General features: G+C 38.2%; 1 protein-coding gene across 1 annotated transcript in view; it reads right to left on the reverse strand.

Annotated features, from left to right (window-relative positions):
- Positions 1-21,523, reverse strand: part of KIF5B (kinesin family member 5B) — a 48,639-nt gene that overhangs the window by 20,403 nt on the left and 6,713 nt on the right. Inside the window, exons 2-14 of the mRNA XM_055275076.2 lie at positions 19,549-19,636; positions 11,166-11,239; positions 10,105-10,209; positions 9,548-9,596; positions 8,955-9,010; positions 8,311-8,398; positions 8,049-8,173; positions 6,361-6,465; positions 5,992-6,137; positions 5,163-5,311; positions 4,319-4,512; positions 3,173-3,241; positions 1,204-1,410 (exon numbers count right to left, since the gene is read on the reverse strand). Coding sequence (XP_055131051.1) covers positions 1,204-1,410; positions 3,173-3,241; positions 4,319-4,512; positions 5,163-5,311; positions 5,992-6,137; positions 6,361-6,465; positions 8,049-8,173; positions 8,311-8,398; positions 8,955-9,010; positions 9,548-9,596; positions 10,105-10,209; positions 11,166-11,239; positions 19,549-19,636 — 1,455 coding nt within the window. The remainder of the gene's footprint in view (positions 1-1,203; positions 1,411-3,172; positions 3,242-4,318; positions 4,513-5,162; positions 5,312-5,991; positions 6,138-6,360; positions 6,466-8,048; positions 8,174-8,310; positions 8,399-8,954; positions 9,011-9,547; positions 9,597-10,104; positions 10,210-11,165; positions 11,240-19,548; positions 19,637-21,523) is intronic.

The following is a 21,523-nucleotide window of genomic DNA, read 5'->3' on the forward strand; positions in this document are numbered from 1 at the left end:
ATCTGTACAGTACTGAATGTTAACTTCAAGCTAACTGTAACTTTGTAGATTACAAAAGAAAAGGAACTCATAGGGGCAGGAAACCTTTTGAAAGCATTATTTTGTACTGTTGACTGCTTTCTTTTAGAAAAGTTAATGGGAGCAGGGAAATAAGTGGTGGACACGGGTCCTGAGTGCAACTCTAGACGCTGATTTCTAAACAAGAAGCTAGCATTAACCACAACAAAACCACAAAATAGCTCCTCCATGATGATGTTGAAACATTCACAGCTATGTATTATTTCTGTCATCACTGTTGGAGGTTGGCGATGTCTGTCCTGTATCAATTTTCAGCAAGTAAAAATCTCCATCTAGTCGCCAGGAGCGGTGGCTCACGCCTGTAATTCCAACACTTTGGGAGGCTGAGGTGGGTGGTTCACCTGAGGTCAGGAGCTCGAGACCAGCCTGGCCAACATGGTGAAACCCTGTTGCTACTAAAAATACAAAATGAGCCGGGCGTGGTGGCGGGCGCCTGTAATCCCAGCTACTCGGGAGACTGAGGCAGGAGAATCGCTTGAACCCAGGAGGCAGAGGATGCAGTGAGCCGAGATTGCGCCATTGCACTCCAGCCTGGGCAACCAGAGTGAAACTCCACCTCAAAAAAAAAAAAAAAAAAATCTCCATCTATTGGGGAACCACTACACTGTGCTAAGAAGGCACTGTTCCAGGTAGTGGAAATGTAACAGTAAGTAAAACATAAATTGTATTAAGTTACATATCCTTATATCTATTCCAAATAATTCACATAGTTGATTAAATAGCATTTTAATTTGTACTGCATATTTAACTTATTGTTTGAACAATCATCTAATAGCTTTATTGGGCAACTAGGAGCTTTAAATTATTTTTCCTTTAACATTAGTAGTAACATTAGATTCTATATGCTATATACTAAATTAAAAAAATAAAAAAACATAAGGAGTAGCAAACATCCTTTAAAACAGCATTTAAATTAGATATTAACAGACCTTTAGGAACTAAGATAACTGTCTTCCTCCACCTCTAAGGCTTCATATACAGAAAGAAATGAAGTTGAAACCCAAGTCCTTGAAAGTTGATGTTATCGATATTTGACTTACATAGAAAAATAAGTTATTTAAGTAGTTTTTAGGTTAAGAATACTTGTACTGAAGCATTAAAAAAGAAAATAAAACTATATCCTACCGATTTCTGATTCAGTTCATCACTAAGCAATTCATATTCCTTAGTTTTGTCTTCAACTTCCTGAGACTTCTGATCATAATTGACAGCAAGTTCTTCTAGGGCCTGTAAAACTTCTTTCACTTCTTCTTTAGAGGCATCATTTTCTGCTTGAAGGCGATTCAGCTCAGCTTGCATATTGTCTTGATCCCTTCTGGTAGATGCCAAAAGCTACAGGATAGAAAATAATTTATTTTCAAAAAACACCCATGAAGCTTCACCATTTGTCAAGAACAAATGGAGTGAAATATGGACGGTATTGAGTGTGGCAACATTTATTCATTAAACAGATTTACTAAATGTCAACTATGTGCCGGCACTACGCTGGATGCTGCAAGGCAGAAAGAAAATCAAAGACTGTGTGTTTAAGGAACATAGTAGAAGAGAAGACAGGCACATGAATAAGCGCAATACAAGACAGAAGGTCAGAACCATAAGAGAGGGACAGGACAGATAAAGTGCTTAGTAATACAGGAAAGGGTATTCATTCATGGAGAAGTTGGCTAGGAGAGATCGACTGCAGTCACATGCAAATTAATGTAATAAAGGAAAATGGCATTCTACAAGAGTTGCTTAAAAATTTAGATTTGGGCCGGGTGGGGTGGCTCACGCCTGTAATCCCAGCATTTTGGCAGGCTAAGGCGGGTGGATCACGAGGTCAGGAGTTTGAGACCAGCCTGACCAACATGGTGAAACCCCATCTGTACTAAAAATACAAAAAAATTAGCAAGGCATGGTGGCGGGCGCCTGTAATCCCAGCTACTCGGGAGGCTGAGGCAGAAGAATCACTTCAAACCAGAATGCAGAGGTTGCAGTGAGCCGCGATCGTGCCACAGCACTCCAGCCTGGGCAACAACAGTGTAACTCCGACTCAAAAAAAAAATTTTTTAGATTTGCTTTGGGCAACAAGTGATGACATTTGTGCTATGCCGCAGAAAAACCTGGTATCAGCCAGGTGCAGTGGCTCACGCCTGTAATCACAGTACTTTGGGAGGCTGAGGCGGGTGGATCACCTGAGGTCAGGAGTTCAAGACCAGCCTGGCCAACATGGTGAAACCCCATCTCTGCTAAAAATACAAAAATTAGCTGGGCATGGTGGCAGGCGCCTGTAATCCCAGCTACTCGGGAGGCTGAGGCAGGAGAATCACTTGAACCTGGGAGGTGGAGGCTGCAGTGAGCTGAGATCACGCCACTGCACTCCAGCCTGGGGGACAAGAGCGAGACTTCGTCTCAAAAACAAAAACAAAACCTGGTATCAGCACATAAAATCTGAACTGCAGGGATGCCAAGAGACTGGTTAGGAGAACACCATAATCATCCACATTAGTGGCTCTCCTGTAGGGATATCTGGAAATCTGTGGGAGTGTTAATAATAGGGTAGAATGCTAACGGCATTTAGGAGTAGGGACCAGGAATGTTTAATGTCCTGTAATGCAAAGGACAGAATAACATAAATTATCCAATGCAAAATGTCAATAGTGCCCCTTTGAGGAATGATGCTACAGTTGAAATATGAAATGCTATAGTTGAAAGATGATCTGACCAGGATTAAGTTCACTGATGGAGAGTATCTCTTACCAAAGCAGTCTTTGTCTTCACCCTGCCCACTACCCCCACAAAAAAATTTAAAGGACTGCTTTTCAATTATCCCCCTGCTCTGCTGGGTGAGAAGATAAAATGAGGATCCAAATTAAGTGACAAGAAGAGCAATGTCAAGAACCAGGATGAAAAAAAAGATGGCAGAAATGAACAACAATTATATGTGGGTAGATAAGATGAATTAGTAAAAATTCATTTTATCCATGTGACATTCTTATTCCCACTAAGAGACTCATACCCAAAATTATACAACTATTAAAGACAAAGTTAATGGGATTCAGAAACCAAAACTATAAAGCTTTTCTGGAAGCAACATAAAAGGTATTCAACTCACCTCCTCCTGATCCAACATTTGCGTCTTCAGTTTCTCTACCAGTTGACTTTGCTGGTTAATTTCTTCATCCTAGAATTTTGAAGTATCCAGTTAACCAGTAGCTAACAACCTGGTTCTAGTTGTTTCCCAATACAGGTTATAAGATTACTACTCCCCCAGAAATATTTCAAAACCATTTCTCCAAATTCAACATTGCTTATTTTAATCTCTTTTAAGAAAATGGCAAAACAAAAGGATTTTCTTTCAATTATCAATACTTATAATGGTCATGTACTTCGAACCTGCCATCTCTGCTTAAAATACATTAAAAATATCAACTTAAGAAAATATTTTCTTCTAATCTCTTTACTGCTCTTGTTCTTGCCTTCCATTCTATTACATTCTTAATTTGCTATTATTCATACTATTGACATTACTTCTATATGCAAAGCAGGAAGATATTATTTCCGCTCTATTGTGTTTCCCTTAATCTCTTACATTATCTTTTATTGGAGTCTTCAGAGCCCTGATTCTAACAGTTAGTATAATTGAGGCTCCCAATGACCCAATGCCAAATTTTCATTAGAACAGGGGTCCCCAAGCCCCCAGGCCACAAAGCAGTACTGGAAGCCTGTTAGGAACCAGGAAGCACAGCAGGAGGTGAGCAGCAAGCATTACCACTTGAGCTCCGCCTTCTGTCAGATCAGCGGCATTAGAATATCATTAAGAGCACGAACTCTATTATGAACTGTGCATGCAAAAGATCTAGGTTAGAGGATCCTTATGAGAATCTAATGCCTGATAATCCAAGATGGAGGTTTCATCCAAAAACCATCTCCCCCACCCTGATCCATGGAAAAACTATCTTCCCTGAAACTAGTCCCTGGTGCCAAAAAGGTTGGGGACTGCTGCCTTATAAAGTTCTTTTAGCTTAAAAAGAGGGGGAAAAAAAGATACACCCTCATACAGTTTCCACACAGAAATTGAAATTATGACTTTTTATTTTGTTAATACAATAATTTTTACAAGATTAACAGAAATCAAGGAAGATGTATAAAGATTCTAAGTGCCCACAGCACTGAAATCAGAAAAGTCAGAAAATAAAAACACCCATGTCCATAGTATCCTAAGATAAAACAGACCTAAATCAAACAATACAATACCTACCTTGTCATCAAGCTGTTTGTATAATTTAGCAATTTCTTCTTCACACTTTCTTCTTTCAGCATCAGTAAAATTTCCCATAACTCCAATTGTGGTTGCTGGTTTATCATTGGTAATAGTAATATCTTTATCCACTGTGAAAGCTTCCAAGTTGGCTTTCTCTTTGTCAAACTGTTCATCAATAGGCACCGTCTCCCCTAAAATAAGACAATAAAGTGGTTAATAAAAAATGACATGTCTAAAGCTAATTTCAATTTCATTCCTTTAAGAAAAAAAAATTTTTTTTTTTGAGACAGTCTCAATATGTCACCCTGGCTGGAGTGCAGTGGTGCAATCTAGGCTCACTGCAACCTCTGCCTCCAGGGTTCAAGCAATTCTACTGCCTCAGACTTCTGATTAGCTGGGATTACAGGCGCTCAGCACCATGCCAGGCTAATTTTGGTATTTTCAGTAGAGATGGGGTTTCTACATGTTGGCCAGGCTGGTCTGTAACTCCTGACCTCAAGGGATCTGCCCACCTCGGCCTCTCAAAAGTGCTGGGATTACAGGCATGAGCCACTGCACCCAGCCTCGTTCTTTTCAACTTTTTCTTCTCTGTGTTATTTTCAAATAATCTGTCTTCAAGTTCAGATTCATTCTTCTGCTTAATTAATTCTACTACTGATGGTCTCTTGTGTTTTGCTCATTTTATTTTTCAGCTCCAGGATTTCTATTAATTTTTAAAAAATTATTTCGATGTCTATTAAATTTCTTGATCTAGTCACTGATTTTGCTGAACTATTTCTACGTTTCTATGCTCTAAACCTGTATTTAACAAACTTAAGATGACAAATTCTTAAGTTATTACCATTACGCCATCTGTTGAGTTCATTTTCAAGCCACTGAATAGTGTTCCGCAGGATCTTATTTTTTTCTTTTTCTTTTTCATACTTCTTTTTCCACTGTTCTGCAGTTAACTCCACATTGACACAAACTGTGTTCTTAATTGTTTTGGCCCTAAGAGATGTAATTGGAGGAAAAAAAGAATGAGACTGAAATTATTTTTAATTTTATCTATCTGGAATATATGTATATATGGCTAAGAAACTTATTCTTGTCCAGTAATCTCTTAGACTAAATACTAAAAGCCGCAACATATGAGGTTATTTACAACCCAAGTAAATTTGAGTCTGCTCCAAAATCTGTGAATAGCTTTAAAAAAAAAAAAAATCAACAAACCACTAAAAATAAACGACAAAGGCCTATATTTTTCCAATTTGTTTGCAAGGCTGAATTAAGAAATTACTGTTGAAAGTCAAAGACGGAATCATCATTACTGATTTTCCTAATCATCTCATATAGATTATATTAACCTGTCATGCATGTCTACAGGCCTCACAGAGGATTATGTTTGCCAGGCTTTGACCTCATTATCTGATTCAAATGCTTATTTTAATACCAAATTACAGCTTGTCACACAAATTTGACTAAAATTACATCTGACTTTAATGTGTACTAAAACTTAAACCAAGCAGTCTAAAAAACAGACCCACCTTGTATTATCTGTCATCAATTCAAACTGAGTGTGTCTAGCACAAAACAATATGTACAGGTTGGAATAACAGCTCACATTTTCCTACATTTTATAAACAAAAGGTCTATCTAAATTTAGGTTTTGTACTTTCTTAACAACAAACCTTTGGCCAAATAAGAGTGTAGATTTTGTTTCAGACTCATTGTATGATGATGGAGAGCAGCAAATTACAATAGTGGTTCTACAGTTGCCACCTAATGAATCTTGAAGGATTCTTGTCATTTTACTATCTCTATATGGAACATATGTCTGCATACAAAAACAAAGAAAACAAGACCAGTGGGTTTCTGTATAATAAAATGTTATTATAAAATAAACTCCCAAAAGACAACTAACTTACATATAACTGATTCAAACACATTGAATCTCAATCTCTCTCTCTCTCACACATACACAGCCATGCACACATATACACCTATATTTAAATAATGCCCCATAAGGTAACAGGGAGATGGAAGACATGTATACTCACACTACCCTCAGCCAAAGCAGAAATGACATTTCCAAGAGCAGAAAGTGACTTGTTGATGTTTTTAGCTTCATCCAGCACAGCACCTTCAGCTCCAGTTTTACTAACCTATACGTAAGATTTCAAAAGAATGAAACAAAATTACAAGTTTATAATTTTCTTTAAATTTTCTAAAATGTTCATATGTCATCAATAACCAGCAAAAAAGAAAAAAGAACATGAAAAGCTTCATGATCTTATTTGCCAAGCATTTACTCTTAGGTACCACCATTTCTTGAGTACTACTCTTAAGAGTTTGATTAGAGAGACATCAAATTTTATCTGTGGTTTGTAGGTACTCTTGAAAATAACCATTTTAAATGTAAATTTGTAGTTCATTAATCTGTTAGTCCCCTTTGCTACATTAGAAAACAGGAACCTTGGCCAGGCGCGGTGGCTAACGCTTGTAATGCCAGCACTTTGGGAGGCCGAGGCAGGCGGATCACGAGGTCAGGAGATCGAGACCATGATGAAACCCCGTCTCTACTAAAAATACAAAAAACTAGCCGGGCGTGGTGGCGGGCGCCTGTAGTCCCAGCTACTCGGAGAGGCTGAGGCAGGAGAATGGCGTGAACCCGGGAGGCGGAGCTTGCAGTGAGCCGAGATTGCGCCACTGCACTCCAGCCTGGGCGACAGAGCGAGACTCCGTCTCAAAAAAAAAAAGAAAACAGGAACCTTCTAAAATTGGCTAAGGCATAATGTTGATGTTGTAACTGTTAGAAAACAGAGACTGAGTTTAAACACATTATATAAGCAAACCTGTTTCTTTTAAAAAAACATAAAATATCTAAATATCTATGTTGTGGTTTTTTTGTTGTTGTTTTTTTTTTTTTGGATACTGAGTCTCACTCTGTCACTCAGGCTGGAGTGCAGTGGCTCGATCCCGGCTCACTGCAACCTCCGCCTCCTGGGTTCAACCAATTCTCCTGCCTCAGCCTCCCCAGTAGCTGGTATTACAGGCATGTGCCACCACGCCCAGCTAGTATCTATGTTAAAGATAGGTCAGAACAATAAATTAGCAATGTTGGCTGAAGAAATAGCTTAGGAGATTTCTCAGATTAGATAATCTTTGAAAGATGTGTATAAGACTTCAGAGTATAACGGAATAGATATATCATTCTAAGCAGAAGAAACAAAATTAGCACAACAGCAAAAATGGTCACAGAAGTCCCTATTATAACATTTAAACTTAATTTGAGATAGACTAGAATCAGACTGTATAGAATTGTAATAATGAAACAATCATCCAAAGGAAAGAAATATGTCCAACCAAACCAGTAAAGACTAATGGATAGTTACCAGTTTTAATAGGGACCTCACTGCCAATATGGACAAAATATGTATCAAAAATTAGAAAAGGGATACCTAATAAAGTTTATAACAACATATGCTTAACAAGTTCTTACTACGAACATATCTTAAGTCATAGAAACCACTTATGGGTTGAACTAGAGTATGGTCAAACAACAGTAACTTGGAACTGATTATTCAGTTGATGTCATCATAAAGCACTGGCATCAGCAGTTACAAATCTCAGGTTACCAAATCCAGTTTGGTAAGTCAGATGCAAGAATGAATCCCGCGTAACTCCCAACTCAAACTAAAGTTTACAAAGATGCTTAAATATTTGTCAAAATACATGAAGACTTTACCTTTTCACTACCAGCTAAATCAACCAGATAAAGTTTCCCACTCAGCTTTTGTTCCGTTTGTGTGTTCTCTTGTTTTACGTTAATAAGAAATATACTGTGACTCCTAGAGCTATGTTCATTCATATCTGCAAGGAAATTACACAAATATAAATAAACATGATTTCCCCTTAACAATTTCCCTGAAGCAATCTTATAATTAATCACCTGGATAAGGATATTTTAAGCTGGCTTTAAATCCTAACCAGTGTTATTTTCTACTTACTTGTAACTGCTACATGTCTGTTGGATTTTCCTTCATCTATGGTATCCATAACTTCATCTGGACTACATACAAAACGCTCTGTGCACCCCTGTGAAATAATTTTTTAAAATATGTTAATGTCTGGCCAACATGATGAAACCCTGTCTCTAATAAAAACACAAAAATTAGCTGGGCACAGTGGCGGGTGCCTGTAATCCTAGCTACTTGGGAGGCTGAGGCAGGAGAATCGCTTGAGCCTGGGAGGCAGAGGTTGCAGTGAGCTGAGACCGTGCCATGCACTCCAGCCTGAGCAACAGACTGAGACTCCATATATTAAATAAATTGGCTCATGCCTGTAATCCCAGCACTTTGGGAGGCAGAGGCGGGCAGATCACGAGGTCAGGAGTTCGAGGCCAGCCTGGCCAACATGGTGAAACCTCATCTCTACTAAAAATACAAAAATTAGCTGGGCGTGGTGGCACACGCCTGTAATCCCAGCTACTCAGGAGGCTGAGGCAGGAGAACTGCTTGAACCCTAGAGGCAGAGGTTGCAGTGAGCCGAGATTGCACCACTGCACTCCAGCCTGGGTGACAGAGTGAGACTCTGTCTTAAAAAAAAAAAAAAAGTATTACAGGGTTTTTCTAGACAACTGTACTATAAATACCTTTACATAGGGAACTCGGTTTTTGTCTTCATGAACTGAAAGGTTGGTCTTTGAAACTGAAAAAGAAAAACAAATGTTAATAACATTCTCCTAAAACTCTTAACACTGGATATGAAATAACTGATAGGCTTCCCTGAGCAGCCTAACAGCAATAGTTGAACTCTAAAAAAATATTAAAACATTGCTCTAAAGCAGACCTTACAGACATAGCAGGAGATCTAAACAGAAACCAATGCAACAATATAGAATTTTAGGACCATTCCAACCTACCACCCACATTTTATGAACAAGAACATTAACCGTGAGTGGTTCAATGATTTGCCTAAGGACAATGTATCTAATTGACAGTTGACAGAAGACTAGAACTCAGGGCTCAGATTATGTAACTCCCAGTCCAATGCTCTGATTACTACTAAGAAGTACCCATAAACATCACTTTAAACTAGTTATTCTGTTTAAAGGTATTCAACTACAACTTCAGAAGAAAAAAAATTTTGTCTATTTCCAATAACCTAAGACAATTTCATACAGGCTACTATTAAAAAGGAATTAACAGATGTTATTTAAAACTGATTAGCAAGAATTTAACTTACCATCTAATAGGTCCCTTATCTTATCCAAATATATTTCAAAATATGAAACCTAAAGGGCAAATTTTAAAAAAATCAATCAACTAAAATTATATAACTTATTCGCATATTAGTATCAAGGTCTGAGTGCTAGGCATTGTTAGACTAGAGAGACAGTTATCAACATACCAGCCATAGCTCATATTCTAATGGGAAGACATAAATTAGCCAAATTAGCTTAGTTATTTAAGCAGTCTTCCCATTGGACATAAATTACATTATCTTCATCTAAAATGAGTTAGAATAGTTTTATGTAGTAGAAACCTTAGAGTTCTGCAGTAAAGCAACCTCCTTTATTTTATGGAGGAGGCTAAAGACTTAATCATTTACGTTAGTTAACATTCCTGTTCATCTAATGGCAGATTAACAAAAATCCAAGTTTACTAACCTGAATGATCTTTCAACTATACCTTTCCATAAAAACAATTTTTAAAATTACTTTAAAGAAACTAACATTTACTATTTTTTACAACATTATTCTTGCTGTAAAATAAAATATAATCTTTCCTCAAGGAATTTACCTTAATATGAAATTCCAAATTTTCATCCATGGAGTAAATATAATTAAAAATATCTTGCACTATTCTTGGAATAATTCCCATGCCTTCTGGATCATGAAGTTTACCCTAAACAAAAAACAAAACTAGACTTCTTAAATAAATTATAAAATATGAAGTAAAAACAAAGAGTTTCAATCTACAACTTATAGTCAAGAAAGGACAGGAACTGTATTTTTGTGGAAACGGCTCTGTAAATACCTAAAAAATCCAATTCAACTATTACATATACACATAGTATTGCACATCAACCACACGGGTTACCAACAGATCTTAACCCTTCATTTAATCACTAGATTTAGATTATCCATGCTCGTAAAATGTTCATTGTAAAATGAACATAATTAAAAAGGTTTTAGTTTCTTTCCATATAATTCTACATTGTTCCTTCTACTTCAAGGCAAATTCATGCAAATACTAGGATGTCCTTATTCTCTATGACTATGAAAATCAGTAATATGAATCACACTAAAAGAAGCAGTCATTTACTTAATATAGTACACTCAAATAAATGATAAAAACAGATGCTCTTTAGCAGTGGCAGAAAATCACAGGCTGTTTTCTAGAAGCAAAGCTATAGTGGGTCCACATCTATTATTAACAGCAGCACTGATAATTATGGCAACATTCTTATCAGAGAAGAGTGACAGTTATTTTGAGGCAGGAGGAGCCAAGGAGAACAGGAAAACGTTATTTATACTAAATAAAATCAACAACACATAAGCATTCAAAATTTCCCATATAACAGGGTGACAGAAAATTCTTGTCTAAAATGTTCATTATTTTATGGTTATGCTAACTGATAAAACAATCTCAAATATAATCTCAAATACAGATATCCCTTACTATTTAAACTCAGGAACTGATTAGATTCCAATAATGATGTTACATGTGTATTATTTGTATGAGAAAAGGCAATAAAGAGTAAATTAAAATGTTTATGCATGGTGAAATAATATCACAAATAATGAATGAATGCTGTATGTATTGCAAACTACATCTAAGTACAGATTATAAAATGTTACCTCCATTGTGTGTGTCTTGCCAGAGGATGTTTGTCCATATGCAAATATTGTTCCATTATATCCTTCAAGTACATCTATGAGAAAATAAGAGATTTTGTAATTCAGGGGATTTTTTCCTTAAGCAAGATTCCTAAGAAATTACTTAAACTACAGGATGATAGGGTAAAGGTTTAAAAAAAAAAAAAAAAGAAATTACTTAAAGAATGTTACAGGAAAATGTCAGATGTTTATTCTTAGTGAGGTATAAAACACCCTAAAAGACACACACACACACACGCGCGCGCGCGCGCGCGCACACACACACACGCCCTCTTCCTAACCCTTGCATACTAAATTCCGTATAATACAATATTTGTAGGAGTGGCTGGGTGCAGTAGCTCACTCCTATAATCCCAGCACTTCGGGAGGCCAAGGCAGGCGGATCTCAAGGTCAGGAGTTCAAGCCTGGTCAGGATGGTGAAACCCTGTCTCTACTAAAAATACAAAAAATTAGCTGGGCTTGCTGGCACATGCCTGTAGTCCCGGCTACTCAGGAGGCTGAGGCAGGAGAATTGCCTGAACCAGGCAGGCGGGGGTTGCAGTGAGCCGAGATCACGCCACTGCACTCCAGTCTGGGCAGAGTAAGACACCATCTCAAAATAAAAAAAAATAAAAACAAATAAATCAGCTGGACGTGGTGGTACGTGGCCTGTAATTTCAGCTACTCGAGAGACTACGGCACAAGAATCGCTTGAACCCAGGAGAAGGAGGTTGCAGTGAGCTGAGATCGAGCCACTGCACTCCAGCCTGGGTGACAGAGTGAGACTCTGTCTCAAAAAAAATACCAAAATTATTTGTGGAAAGAGTGGCAAGAAAGATTCAGATTTTCTTTATGCTAATATGAAAGACTCCATCAAAGTTTAGTACACAAAGGATTTATAAAGACATTAAAGGAAATATACAACAATAGTAATTTTCTTAGTGATGACCTATCTAAGCAATTTTCTCTGGACCCAGACTGCTATTTCTGTGGTCAATTAAGAAACAAATTTTAAATTCCACTGCTTATAATAAAGAATCTCTTCTATCAGTGTACATCTCAAATGTCATCACATCTACACTCCAAAGCTTTATGTGACCAAAAAGTAAAAAATTCTCTGCCAATTTACATACAGATGAGATTTTAGAAACAAGACTGATTGATGGTTAATTAGTAGCTAATCCTCACAAACCCCGACCTTCCTCTTTATCCTACCCACAAAGTATAACACTCAGTCCTACCCCAAAATCAATTACCAAGAAGTTCCTATGAAAAAAAATGTTATGAGACAGGGTCTCCCCTCTGTTCAGACTGCAATGGCACAATCATAGCTCACTGGTCACTGCAGCCTCAACCTCTTGGGTGTGTAGTAAGCCGCCTGCTTCAGCTTCAAGTAGCCAGGACTACAGGCACATGCCACCAGGCCTGGCTAATTCTAAAAAAAATTTTGTAGAGACAGGGTCTTGCTATGTTGCCCAGGCTGATCTCAAACTCCTGGGCTCAAACAACCCTCCTGCTTCAAGCCTCACAAAGTGCTAAGATTACAGGCCTAAGTAAGCGCCTGCACCTGACCCTCCTATGAAATTTTTTTCTAGCCTCTGACGTTACCATTTAAATATATTCCTTTATTAGGTCAAAGGGGGAAAAAAGGCAATCCTTTGATTTCTGGCTTTCGAGGATTTTGTTTGTTGTTTGTTTTTGGTGACAAGAAAGGTACTATGAAATTACATTCTATTCTACAGGAAGCCAAAATAAAAAGAGAAGCCTCGTTGGAAACAGCATATAACAGTGAAAAGTAAACCAATAAGCAAGCCGATCCTTGTTTTTATTCATTATTTTAAAAAGAAAAAAATAACCCCAACATTGGGCACAACTAACTGGACAACAAATTTCCTACAGAAACATTTATTAATGAGAAAAAAAGACATCATTACTTACTTCCCTGGGAAGATTTTAAGAGACTCCAAACATTTGAAACTTTCTTTCAAAATCTTTTCATTTTTGAGAAGGAAAGCAAAATTATTTCATGTATCACATTTACCTCTTCCTTTAACCCAATTCCACAACCCACCCCCAAAATATCTGGGTAAAAGTCTCATCCTATGTGTTCTTACAGTATCTGCATTTAATCATAATACTTACCAATGAGTATTCTGTCAATTTACTTGTCTGCTTTACTCACCAGCCTGTCAACTCAAAGTCAGGACTGTGTCTAACTCCTAACACAGTGCCTGGCACTCCAGAGGAACGCAAATGCTTGCTGAATATTTATTACCATCACCAATGTACAGGATCTTTCTAAAGCCTCCCTCACCCTTTTAAATATACTTTTGTCATTCCTGTGAGAAACAGAGGTGGACAACTCTGAACAAGTATTACTTCTTTCATACTTTATCAACAGAGAAAAACATATTTAGCTAGTGAGATTAACAGCCCATCACGTTTTAGAAAGTCGCTTTGTATCTCCCCGAACTTCAGCCTCCCCAGCAAAATGACTACTTAGGGAAAAGCTCTGAGAATTAGAAGTCATCATATAAAGTTACTGTTAACATCTGAGAGCTTACAATGACTCAGGTTCTAACCATTTTTTATATATTACTGTATTTAATCATCACAAAACCCCATACACTGTACTATTTGCTTTTTGTTTTTGAGACAGAGTCTTGCTCTGTCACCCAGGCTGGAGTGCAGTGGCACAACCTTGGCTCACCGCAACCTCCGCCTCCCAGGTTCAAGCAATTCTCATGCCTCAGCCTCCCAAGTAGCTGGGATTACAGGCGTGTGCTACCACGCCCGGCTAATTTTTGTATTTTTAGTAGAGACGGGGTTTCACCACGTTGGCCAGGCTGGTCTTCAGCTCCTGACCTCAGGAGATTCGCCCACTTCCGCCTCCCAAAGTGCTAGGATTACAGGTGTGAGCCACCGCGCCCAGTCTGCACTGTACTATTATTAGTCCCATTTTACAGATGAGAAAACTGAGACACAGAGAGGTTAAATAACTTGCCTGTAACTCCAGAGCTAGTAAGATGAAGCTGAGACGCAAATGCAAATAGACTTGGCTCCAGAGACCTGCTCTTAACCACTGTACTATATACTCAAGGAGCAGAGGAACCAAAATAAATACAAGGCAGGCTACATCTGGAAAAATCAAAGGTGAATACAGCGGCAGAAAGTTTAGGTCAGGAAGCCATGGTGGAAAAAACAGGAAATCTACAAAGACCTGATGAGATGCTTATAGTGGGCACTGAATAAATAGCTACTTAACACAAGGGAAACAAATCACTCAGATTCAGAATTCAAGAGAATACAAGTGGATAAACCTTATTCAAAAGAAACAATTGTATCTAACAAATCTACAAATAGGGAATGGTAATAGCCCTACGTAAAATCAAGTTATAAACTTGTCCAGATAATTATGAGCCAGTGCATTCTCAATGAACTTGTCGGAGTACCCAGAGAGTACTATCTGCTTTCAGGTCATTACTGGCAACTTGCTCATCAAATCCCTATCTCAAAAGAAATCCCAGCTGGCCCATCACTCTGCTGATCTTTGCCTACCAACAATTTCTAACCATGGCTTCTCATCCAATCTGTTTAACAATGATTGTCCCAAGTACAACCTACCATGTATTTAACTGCTTTCCTGTCCTCACACCTCCCTAGGTACCCACCACCTACCCCTATGCCATCTTTCTCCTTAAATACGTGTATTTATTGGTAACTTTACCACATTGAAATCCTTGTCCAGGACAAGTCCCACCAGCTACCACATACAGTCTCCTCCAAAATGGTACAGAGCACTTGGGTAAAGATAAAAGGAAATCATGGCCAGGTGATACTGACATAAATTACAAAGGCTGCATAGAAGAAGAGATTATGATAGAAACTTTGTATTCTAACACTTGCTGGAAGTCTAATTTTGTACAGTAGAAATAGCTGAGACTATGAGTTTATCCCAAATACAAACACGACTGATTGAATTAATAATGTCCTCTAAGAAGACAGAGGACACATGCTGGGCATGGTGGCTCACACCTGTGATCCCAGCACTTTGGGAGGCCAAGGTGGGCGGATCACCTGAGGTTGGCAGTTCAAGACCAGCCTGACCAACATGGAGAAACCCCGTCTCTACTATAACACAAAAATTAGCAGGGCGTGGTGGCGCATGCCTGTAATCCCAGCCACTCAGGAAGCTGAGGCAGGAGAACTGCTTGAACCCGGGAGGCGGAGGTAGGTTGCAGTGAGCCAAGATGGTGCCACTGCAGTCCAGCCTGGACAACAAGAGCGAAACTCCGTCTCAAAAAAAAAAAAAAAAAAAGAAGACGGCAGAGGACACAATTAGCAGTTGATACCTCTATTGTGCTTAACAACTCCTAGTACCTATTTTGCACAAGAAGAAATGGAGACTTGGAAAGGTTAGGTAACTTGCTAAAAGTCACACAGCAAGAAAGTGGCAGAGCCTAGAATTCAATCTAGGACTGTCTGATTCCAAAGATTATACTCTTACCATATTACACAGAAGGGAACTATTATCCTGAACGCAGTTCCAAACAGTAAAGCAGGATGAAGAAAAAGAAAAGAAGAGAAATTTCAGGAAGCAAACGATTTCATCTTAGAACTGCAAATAGTAATAAAACAGAACAAAAGTGATAGATGCATGTATCCTAAACGTCAGGAAAACAGACTTCATCTTTTTCTTTTCCTTAAGATTAGGTACCACTTAAAAAACAACAGATTTTGAAAAACTCTGAGTATGAGCCTATTATTAAGAGACTATGTAACTAAGGATATACAAGAGAGACAGAACTCACAAGAAGAGCATGAGAAAGATAAAAGTCCAGGATAAGTAACTTTAAGACCAAAACAAAATAAAAACTATGGCCCTAAAAAGAACTTTTAAAGTCATATTCAGAAAAAAAATAATGAATGAATGAACCTGCATTGCTTAGGAAAGACCATAAAATATTAACTGATGATATTAAAACAGAGGTACTTCTATTTACTACCATCTTCCACAAATATGATCCTCGAAACAGAACAACAGGATAAACATTGTTGACAGAGACTTCAAGGTTGATGTGGATAGTATGATAGCAAAAGAATGGCTTCAAATGAGCCCAAGTTTCTAGTTACTAAGGAGGATTACATTCCAGGGATAAAAATCTCACAGCTACTGTAGGTTAGTTTTAAAAGCCAAAGAGAACAAAGGTAATAAAAGATACTAATGTTATTTACATTTTCAAAATGAGAAAAGGGATAGATTATGGAAATAAGTATGCCAAAATTGTATTGAGTAAAGACTATGGTTGAACTAACCTCATTTCCTGTTTGGATATTGTTATTCAACTGCTACCTTGGGCAAATACTAGAGTCATGCACCATCACTTGATAAAAGGATTCAAGTTTTTCATCATTTTCTTGTGAGTATGTTGACAAACTAAGGACTAGCCAATTGTATAGGTAAGAGGCTCTGAAGTCGGCTGAAAACCCAAACAGTGTGATTGAAATAACTGCCAACAACCTTATTCATTTTAGAAGATTAACCTAGGGACCATGACCCATTAAGCACTTTATAAATGATTTAGAATCATATTTTTCAAACTTCAAAGCCTTTGACACTTTAATAGACTTATCAAATGTGCTGACAGCCAACTTACTAGATCCCCGGTAAGATAATTATAAAAATAAAACTCAAAATATGATTAAGAGCTAAAATGAACAAAATGGAATCTGCACTTTAAAGGTTTGCTCTCCAAAGTGAAAGTATGGAATGGGGCTTAAAGCTGGCGGCAAGAGATACAAAAAAGACCTGTATATTCAAATTGCCCACGAATTCATGAATCGGTAACTTTCTATTAGTTAGAAAGCTAATGTAATCTTAAACTGTACTGATGAGACAGAAGTATGTCTCAATCAAAGAATGTAATAAAATTGTGTTCTATGATAGATCCCTCTGGAAAACCACATGACGCTTACAACATGATGACCCTGTTCCTCTTTGTTGCAGTCATTTACACAATTACAAGTGTTAATTCCCCTTCGTTTTATGAAGATTTCAGTACCCAGTTCACTCTCTCTCACCAATACCATTACTGTTGTAATAAAACAGTACTGGTGGTTTCAAAGTCTGTAGCAGATAATCCCACTAAAATACCCTGCCTCTCGGCTCCTTGACCAAATTTTCTGCGATCTTATTCTTTCTTCATTTTTATTTTAAAAACAGAGATGTGGTCTCGCTGTTGCCCAGGGTGGTCTCAAACTCCTGGCCTCAAGCAATCCTCCCACCTCAGCCTCCCAAAGTGCTGGAATTACAGGTGTGACCCACCATGTCTGGCCTTACCCTTTCTTTACTACCTCAGAAGTCAACTCCATGACGACACGTTTACCTTTTCATTACTAACTGCGTTGCTTCCATAATCTCAATTTCAAGTAGAGACACTACTCAACTTACAACGGGGTTACTTCCTGATAAATGTTCTGTAAGTTGAAAATACCCTAAGCTGAAAATGCATCAAACACATCTAACCTACCAAACACCATGGCTTAGCCTAGCCTACTTTAAATGTGCTCAGAACACGTACACTGACCTACAGTTCAGCAAAACCATCTAACACAAAGCCTATTTTGTAATAAAGTGTTAAATATTTCATATAATTTATTGAATACTATACTGAAAGTGAAAAACGGAATGGTTGGCTGGGCGCGGTGGCTCACACTTGTAATCCCAGCACTTTGGGAGGCCGAGGCAGGCGGATCACGAGGTCAGGAGATCGAGACCACGGTGAAACCCCATCTCTACTAAAAATACAAAAAATTAGCCGGGCGTGGTGGCGGGCGCCTGTAGTTCCAGCTACTCGGAGAGGCTGAGGCAGGAGAATGGCGTGAACCCGGGAGGCGGAGCTTGCAGTGAACCGAGATTGCGCCACTGCACTCCAGCCTGGGCGACAGAGCAAGACTCCGTCTCAAAAAAAAAAAAAGAAAAACGGAATGGTTGTACAGGTACTAGAAATATTTCTATTGAATGTGTATTGCTTTTGCACCATCGTAAAGTCGAACAATTTTAAGTTGTTCTAAGTCAGGGACTGTCTGTATTCACCTTCTATTACTCCATCTAGTACCCTGATTCCAACAAATCTTTGACCCCACTGAGATCTACAACCCACTAATGTTACCACCTTTTTTCACTGCCCTTCAGCCTCCCTCATATCCTTCTTCCTGTAACTTAACCACCTTAGATCCCATGGTCCACCATTCTAATCACTCCTTTGACAATATCCTCAATTCTCTTGTTCCCCACTTCCCTCCTTTGTACTCACCTAGTAAAACTCCAAATGGGCAAAAATTCAACTCTTCCAGCAGCTAACCTTGAGTGGGCCCTTAATACTGCCTGGCAATACTCTCACACTGCCTGAATCCATCCATTTCATGCCTTTTCCTAGAACCTCTTCCCCCTTCCTCATCTCTATGATGACTTTGCTCCCTGTATTAGACAATATGGAATTGATATAATGAGTACATCCACATTTTCCCTCCCTCACCTCATCTATAAACCTTCTAAAACTCCACCTTATCTCCTGTTACTAGGATGAACATCTGTGCTCCTATGCTATCCTAATCCACCTACTTTTATACTGAATCCCAAATCCTTTAATGTGGTGAATGCCACAACACAGATTTTGCCTCAATCTAAGAAGCACTTTGTAACAACTACAGCTGTCAAAAAATGAAATAAATCATATCACAAAGTAACAGCCATTCCTTTGATTAAACAGATTTCTACAGTAACTGGAAGTAAGTCCAGATAAACAATGAGCACTCTCTCAGCTTTAAAATTCAATGGTTTTAGAATATATAAAATTATAAATATTCTTGTATAAGTTATAGTATTAACTGGAATGTACATACTTTTCTCACCCTTGGCAACCCTTGTTAAATTCCTCAAGGGATAGGTAAGTCTTTGGGGAAGGAATAACAGTGGAATGGAAGAATGATAGACTGCCATTTTCCACTACTTTTTAGAAATATGTCTAGCCATTTTGTTTTCATTCTCATACTGTTCTCTTTCTAGAACTGCCACCTTGGAAACTCTCCTGGGAATATCTAATACAAATGTATCTCTTAATAAGTGTGTAACATAGTTCTCATAATACCCTTAATTAGGTACTGTATATAATTAGATCATGGAATTTGAGCAATAGAATATTTACTAATTGTATTTGACCTTTTTATTATTTAAACAACTTTCTTCTGCAATTAACTTGGAAGAATGGGGCATTAAAATGAAAAAAGAAAGCTGAATAGTAGAAAAGATCACCAACTTATTTATTTATTGCTGAGACAACTCAGCAGGTTAAATATATTTACCTTTAACAATCTTCTTTGCACAGTCATTATATACTTGCTCTTGAGATGTGCTTGACTGGAACACCCGATCAAATGCATAAGGCTTGGACTGAAAAACAAAAAAGTGTTTCAACTATACAAATTAAAGGTAAATGGACATTTCTAACCATTACAGATGCCATCATATAATATATTTAATCTTCAAAATAGTATACCTAGTATGCATAATTTGATATCATTGAATCTTTGAAGTGGAAGCGATCTTAGGGATCACCATGTACAAACCCATTAGAATAAACTCCAGGAAAACAAGAATGGTCTTTAGTCTTTGCTGCAATCCCAGGGCCCAGTGATTACAATTATAATTCCCAGTAATTATAATTAGCACTACTATGGCAGCCAAATATTGCTGAGTGATTTTTATTTTTTTAAATACCTATTTATTTTTGAGACAGGGTCTCGGTTCTGTCACCCAGGCTGGAGTGCAGTGGCAAAATCACTGCTTACTGCAGCGGCACAATCACTGCTTACTGCAGCCTCAACCTCCTGGGCTCGAGCAATCCTCCCACCTTAGCCTCCTGAGCAGCTGGGACTAGGGGCATGTGCCACCATGCTATGTTGCCCAGGCTGGTCTTGAACTTCTAGGCTCAAGAGATCCTCCTGCCTCAGCCTCCCCAAGTGCTGGGATTACAGGTGTGAACCACCATGCCTGTCCTGCAACAGCTTTTCAACCATTCTTTCATTTAACAAATACTTATGGAATGTGAGATGACATGCTAGAATGATAACCAAGACAGATTCCCTCTCTGCTTTAGTGGAGCATAAATAATAGTGGGGCAGACATTAAACAATTAAGTGATCAGAATTCTGACTCATGCAATTGAGTGCTATGAAAGCGCAATGAGAGAATACAGGAGGAGAACCTAAGTCTACAGGAAAGCAGAATATCAGGGAAACACCCTTGGAGAAAGAATATTTAAGAACTGAAGAATAAGCGGCAACTAACTCATCATCACTCTCTCCAGTATTAGTCATGAAGGGTGAAAAAGGTTTCATGTAGGAAAGTAGTCTAGGCATTGGGAGGATGCTTAAAGATCCTAAGGCAGAAAGAACAGAGTAGCATTCAAGAAACCAACGGAAGTTGTTAAGTTGAAGCACAAGGAGCAAGGATCAAATGCAAGTATCAAAACAGTTAAAAAGACATCATCTTATTCTGAAAACAGCTTTGATCTTCTGGACCCCAGAAATGATACTGGGGACTCCATGGACCACTCTCAGAGAACCACTAATACAGTCTGAGAAGGAGCCAGGGGTATTGAACAAAAAAAAAAATCAGTGGTGTCCATGCAAGTCAAAAAAAAATAATTTTCAAGGAGGGAGTGATTATGTCAAATACAGTTGTGAGGCCAAGACAAAACTAAAAAGCACTCAATGACAAAGGTCAGATTGGAATGGATTGAAAAGAATGGGAGGTAACCAAGTGGTGCAGAAAATCTGCTGTATGTCTAAGAAAGTCATTTTTTTTTAAGACTTGTAAGACCTGAGGAAGTTTAAATGCTTGCAGGAACAATTTAATAATCTAGGAGAAAGAGTAGGTATCCAAAAATAAGAGGCAAGGGGTTCTAGGTATTTGCAAGTCATCTGCCTGTTCTCTAGTTTCTTCTAAAGGAAAGGAAGGAAGCTGGGCCCTAAAACACAAAACAATCATGACCCCAGAAAAAGCCCTTAACATTAGAAAATACTTCCTAAGTCTTAGCTGAAAAAGACCTACTACCCTCCACATCCCCACCTCAAAGTCTGAAATAAAAGTAACAATGAACCAGACACTCCTAAAGCCATTTCCAATTCCCCTTTCCCTTGCTACCTCCCAATAAATAGGCTGGAAAGCCAAATACCTGTTAGCCTAGTCTCCCTGCAACTAGTAGTCACATGACCAAACTCTGAATATGAAGTGGCGGTCTGTTTGAGGTCTCTGAGAAGGGTGTTGTTATCCTGA

Source organism: Symphalangus syndactylus, chromosome 4 (genome assembly GCF_028878055.3).
Source record: "Symphalangus syndactylus isolate Jambi chromosome 4, NHGRI_mSymSyn1-v2.1_pri, whole genome shotgun sequence".
NCBI lineage: Eukaryota > Metazoa > Chordata > Mammalia > Primates > Hylobatidae > Symphalangus > Symphalangus syndactylus.